Source organism: Olea europaea, chromosome 3 (genome assembly GCF_002742605.1).
Source record: "Olea europaea var. sylvestris chromosome 3, O_europaea_v1, whole genome shotgun sequence".
Taxonomy (NCBI): Eukaryota; Viridiplantae; Streptophyta; class Magnoliopsida; order Lamiales; family Oleaceae; genus Olea; species Olea europaea.
In genome coordinates, this window is record NC_036239.1 from 5,229,059 (window position 1) to 5,235,217 (window position 6,159).

The window sequence follows — 6,159 nt, forward strand, 5'->3', positions numbered from 1 at the left end:
ATCATTGCCAAAAACAAAAAATTATGCCACTATTGATTTCCATTTTTTTCAAACTCTTTTTTTCTACAGGATCATTTTCAATCATACATTCATACAATAAAACATTCTAAAGAATGGAAATCAAACTCAAACCAGGAACTTAATCACCCAAAAACTAAATTAAATTAACTTTGCTTTTCACCCATCAACGGAAAGTTCAATTTTGAACGAACGGAAAAAAACGTTGTAGCCTTAACAACCAGCATGCTACTTGCATATAATGAATTGAATATGTATTCCAAGCTGGCATCAATTATCTTCATTCATAAATTAATCGTTCGTTTCATCACATTATGGAAAAAGCTACAGTGGTACAAATGAAAACACACTGATGTACATCTATGATACATATCTCATTTATTCCAGTGACACGAGATAACTTGAGAGACGATGACAGGACGACGGAAGAACGTTTCATTTGCCACCTAAGGTAGGGAACTGGCGTGGATCTTCGATGAAAGGTGCTTTATTTTCTCCACCACCACTATATCCTCCTATGAAGCCACGTCCTTGGTCCCTCCCTCGACCACCAGGACTGTAGTACCTTTCTGCCGTGGTGGCCTTCAAGAACTTGCTGATGCCGACAGACTAAACCATTCAAAAAGTAAAAATCACCTTTCAGTAGTCTCAAAAAGAAAATTACATTATATATCAGAGTTGTCAAGTTTTAGCATTGACAGCTGCTACTCGTCCACGTGGAAGGATTGGCAGGGCAAAAACATAAAAAAGCACGGATGGAAAAAAGCTGGAAAACAACGACGCAGATCAGAACAGATCTCGCACCACCAATGGACTCTTAACAAATATGTATATACTAGGGAGTATAGATTAATAAACAATTACCTTTTTAACTCTCTCTTCTTTCTCGGTTAACTCTTTCCTCTTATCCTTTTCAGATCCCTGAAGTGCAGAATCAAATTGAAGGTAAACACATTACAGTGATTTTTACATTGAGAGATAACATGATGTAAAATATAAATTAAAATATTGAAGGCACGAAAAATTCAGCAGGGAGCGTTGATGGATTCACCAATTTGACAAATATGTCATCGGTGTTTCTCTTGTTCGCTAGCTGTTGCATGGATTCAAACTCTTTTACATCAACCTTCCTTTCCTCAGTTTTAAGAGCCTGCAGGGGATTCCTTCTCTCCTCCATGACCTTTTCATACTCTTCAAGTGTCATCTCCTGCAGATTTAAAAAACAGCAGCATCAAAAGTAGCAATAACTGCCACAGAAACAATTGGAGTTAAGAACCGAATTATGTTAAGTCCTCTGGTTCTACCTTATCCTCAGGTTCCTTCTCTTCAACTTCATCCACAGGAGTTTCCTTGTACCCTTCTGTTGCATTCTCCTCACCCACGGGCTTCTCAGCATTTAGATTTTTATCACCTTCGTCAACTTCTTCGGCCTCTCTAGAAAAGAAAAGGCAGAAGAGGAAACACCAGGTTAGCAGACACGGATCTATGGAAGGAAACAATTATTTGAGACACAGTGTATCTCATAATTTTGATGAAGTTTGATGGCCACAGGCAACATGCAATTACTCACTGGGTGGGTTCATCAGTCAGAGTTCCCCAGTTCCCATGGCCAGCTCCTTCACGTTTCATTTCATTTCTAAACATAAAATGAGTTTACGTTTCAGAATAAATGTTCAAAAACCTCTTACATAAAAATATTACCTTATCAAAACTGTTTTAAAGAACAACTTTGCAACATAAAAAAAAGATAAATTTGGTAAAGGAAGATATTTACCCTTGCCCAGTTCCACTATGGCGCTCAAATGCCCTTCGAGGCCTTCGATTTTCCCCTTCACCAACTTCGCGATTGCTAAAACCGCCTCGATGTCTGCCACGGAAAGGCACACGAGGCCCACCATAGCCATCATACCTCTCAGAAGGTTTTCTAGTATCAGTCTCTTCAGTTGGACCTTCACCACCAGAAAATCTCCTATTTCCGTATGAATTGTCATTATAGGTTGAATCTCCGCCACCACGACTACGTCCATACCCACGCCTGCCTCCACGGCCTCCTCGTGAAGAATCAGATTTTGCCTCTCTGACTATACAAATGACAAACAAGAAACAAGTATAAAATCGAGCAGATACCAAAAACATGGGTATGGACATAAAGGAACACCACATTTTGGAAAAGGAAATAGCCAATATATGCTCATTGCAGACATAAAGACTTACATGGAGAAAAAATAAAACCAGATTGTGATTTCATTAACAAGAAAAAGGGGAATATTAAGCAAGTACATTGATCAGGATAGGATTTGGGAGAAATAGCAGAAATATGAAAGAGAACAAATATTAGAAGCCGCCTCCATTCATGAAGCCAAAATTATACACACCACAGGCATGTTTCTAAAAAGCTTGGAATTTATATCCAATACGTGTCGGACGCCAAAACTCCGTTGACAGTGGCATATTCTAGCTATAGCATTTTTTATGCAGTAATAACCAAATCTCTACATTTTCAATCAGCTTATTACCACTAAGGCACTAACTGCTCAAGCGATATTGTTACCTAATGCATGAACACTTCAGTGGTCCAATATTTCAAGACACTTGAGATGGGAAAATCACCTATATATCCAGAGCATAATAAATTTTCCCCCTTCTTGCAACAAAATGTATAATAACTGCCTTCACAGCAAATGAATACAAATAAATGAAAACAAGGAAATAAATAAGAGGAACATTAAAGAAGTGTTGGGACTTTCTTATTTTCAATTGTGTAGAAATGGGTTTTATTGTTTAGTCAAGCAGAGTAAAAATTGCATTTATGTGGCAGTTTGTTACCTGACAAACAATCCACCGCAGTAAGTCCAGATTCATTTTCGTCGTGATCTATTTTTTTTTCTCCAAAAGGTTATCATCATTTTTCCCTCCAATAACCAATTGCTTTCTTCGGAGATGCGTACTGTCTTTTTCCCTTCTCCACACGTTTATCCTTTCACCCCTTCTCCAAATATTCTTCCCCCCTCACCTCTCTGTTAGATTGTTGGAAAGCTTTCTTTCTTTATTCAGTTTGATTTGTGAATTCAGTTGTCATTGAGATTCATTTTTTTGTTTACAACTATTTTAAGCTATGTCAACAAAGAGCACAACTTAGTGTGTCCATCCCCATCTGATTTATATCCAATACGTGTCGGACGCCAAAACTCCGTTGACAGTGGCATATTCTAGCTATAGCATTTTTTATGCAGTAATAACCAAATCTCTACATTTTCAATCAGCTTATTACCACTAAGGCACTAACTGCTCAAGCGATATTGTTACCTAATGCATGAACACTTCAGTGGCCCAATATTTCAAGACACTTGAGATGGGTAAATCACCTATATATCCAGAGCATAATAAATTTCCCCCCTTCTTCCAACAAAATGTATAATAACTGCCTTCACAGCAAATGAATACAAATAAATGAAAACAAGGAAATAAATAAGAGGAACATTAAAGAATTGACGCAGAAGACCATATTTAGATAACTACTATTCCTATTTTAACTAACCGTCGATCCATAAGAATAACTTTTTTTTGATAGGAATCCATAAGAATAAATAAGTGAACAACTTAAACCATCTTCTTCCTCACTACAGGGAAGTTAACAATCTAGAATAATAACAACAAAAAGTCATCCAAGGTGAACTGTTTATGAGACAAGGCATGTAACATTAAGTTACAATAGACAGAGAGTTCTGACAAACAACTTAACAGATGAATCTTATTTGTCCATGAATGGCCACCAATTTAATAAGAATGAAAACCATGTGCAATAAATTAGATATGCCTTCTGTACTCTATAGAACAATAATTTAGCCTTATTCACATTATTGTTCAGATAAATTTCATGAATTATTTTTTCGCTCTGTTGCATGCACACTTCAACTAAGGTAGCATGTCGAATAGGGCATAATGATCATTTTGCGTGACTCCGGAATATTGGAAGTCAAACAACATTGACTTTGTTACCTTAGGCCTATGTCCTTTTAAGGGTGAAACATATAACAATTCAGAGTAAGATTATCATTAGATTACCACCGGGGGAATGGGAGCTAGGGTTTTGAAAAAACTCTCAAATATAGCTTATTCTATTACTTAAATTCCCTAAGCATGAAAATGAGACTCAAAGAGTGAATTATAGTAGGAGTCATTAGAGGGATCTGATCGGTCTCACTCGACTAAAGCTCCAATAAATCAATGTCAATTTAGTCAACTTTTTTACAATTGAGATTTATTTACTAATCTCGCCTTATTCCACTAAAGGGATGGGATTGCACTCTTGGTTCAAGTGTTATTGCAAAAGCTCAACATTGTCCAATAATGATATCCTAGGATTATCACACTAACAAGTCAAACCTGTTTGACCATCCATATTTCAAAGTTGGGCAAAATACTATTATATCCTTCCTAATATATTTTAGTCTTAAAGTTTCATTTTAAAAGTCAATAAATTACAAAACATCACAAATATAGTTCAATGATCTCATCACAAATCATTGAGCTCTGATTCGATTGCTCACAAAATAAACATTCGAAGTAACAACTGTATCACATTATGTTTACGGATCCCTAAATTGTTTTGTCTCAATTCCCAAAACTTCGAGGTATTGATCTTTCAAGTTAGATCCAACTTGTCTTTAGTGTTCAGGAAAATAATATTTTGAAACATTTTTCTTGCTGAATCCCAATAGTAACATGGTTCAAAATCAGTATCATATTGAGATCAGCACTTAATAAAATCGCAGGATATCAATTTTTGTATATACTCAGTTGCACGTGCAATGGCAGAATACTAGACCATATTTTGACAACACCATTTCTTCGAATTTTCTATTTCTAATTTTACGATTCAAAAAAATAAATCAAAAAGTCCATATACTTCACAGAAATGAATAGAAATTCTCACAACAAATATAAGAAGCGATAAACAGATATAGAAGCGTCCGCGCTCACACCCATATCTGTATACTTGTAGAGATAGAGATTGAGAGAGGGAGAGCTGACCAGCCTGAGAAGGGGGAAGAGGCTTGGAGGGAAGCTGAGCCGCCGCCGGTTTGTTCTGCTGCTGCGTCTGCTGCTTAATCGCCGGCTTACCCGATGAAGCCGAGACTTTCTTGGGCTGTTGTGAGGCAATCAGCTCCAATGGATTCTCCGCATCATCGTCCCCCAGTAAATCAAACGGGTTTACTGTCGCCATTTCTCCCTCGCGACACCAAAAGAAAAACCCCTTGCTTTTGAGATGAACCCCAAAAATAATAACCCCTATTTTACCTCATTCATTATTGATTAGTGAACCAGAGAAGTCAAAGAAACAAGACGACAAGAGAGTGTGTGTGATCCGGTGAAAATCCCTGTCCACCGCAATTTTATTGTTGTTTATTATTTCCATGGAGCTCGTATCGTCACTACTGTGAGCTTTCTCTATTTTCGTGTGTATTTTTATTTCTAGTGTGATACGGGCATATTATGTTTGGGGTAACCGAGGAATGGATTATGAGCCTGTTTGAGACACTTTTTTTTTTTTTTTTGTCTTTGAAAAATTGATTTTTTAACTGTTATTTTACTATTTCAATCCTCATATTTGACTTATTCTCTCACAGGTGGACTGCATTTTTCTCTTAACAATCAAAAAATCAATTCTCAAAATCACTCCCAAACAGTAAAAAATAATAATAATAATGCGATCTAATATCTATGACTAATGATGTTAGAAAAATGATCATACTTTAATAAATTTAGTTAAATAAATTATGTGATATTATAATTAAGTGAACTTATTATTTAATATCATACAGTTGACATTTAGATTGATATTTGACATCAATGATACTGAATAGTATTAGTTGCGAAAAAAAAAGTTCGAGTCAAATTGAATCCAACTGTGATTTTGAAATTTTGAAATTGGATTTTCATGGATTAGACGTATCAAAATCAAATCAAATTGTTTGGAAAAAATTCCATTTAGTTTTCAAAAGTTAAAATTTATTTTCAATTAAATTGAATCATTAATTCATTTTAAAAAAAAAATTTACTTATTTTAGTATTGTAGCCTGTTTATTTAGAAGGTTTCTATATAAATGTTGCAGTGTAATTTTAAATCAATATATTTAA

General features: G+C 35.5%; 1 protein-coding gene across 2 annotated transcripts; it reads right to left on the reverse strand.

Annotated features, from left to right (window-relative positions):
• Positions 1-231: 231 nt before the first annotated feature.
• Positions 232-5,515, reverse strand: LOC111383422 (RGG repeats nuclear RNA binding protein A-like). 2 transcript variants are annotated; one of them, XM_023007532.1, is made up of 7 exons: positions 5,053-5,515; positions 1,793-2,099; positions 1,589-1,654; positions 1,323-1,452; positions 1,070-1,225; positions 883-939; positions 232-627 (listed from the first exon to the last, which is right to left on the reverse strand). In XM_023007532.1, the coding sequence occupies exons 1-7, from the start codon at positions 5,243-5,245 to the stop codon at positions 454-456; spliced, it is 1,083 nt and encodes a 360-aa protein (XP_022863300.1). In that variant the 5' UTR covers positions 5,246-5,515; the 3' UTR covers positions 232-453. The 2 variants fall into 2 exon arrangements, with proteins under 2 accessions (XP_022863300.1, XP_022863305.1); XM_023007537.1 differs by lacking the exon at positions 1,589-1,654.
• Positions 5,516-6,159: the final 644 nt, after the last annotated feature.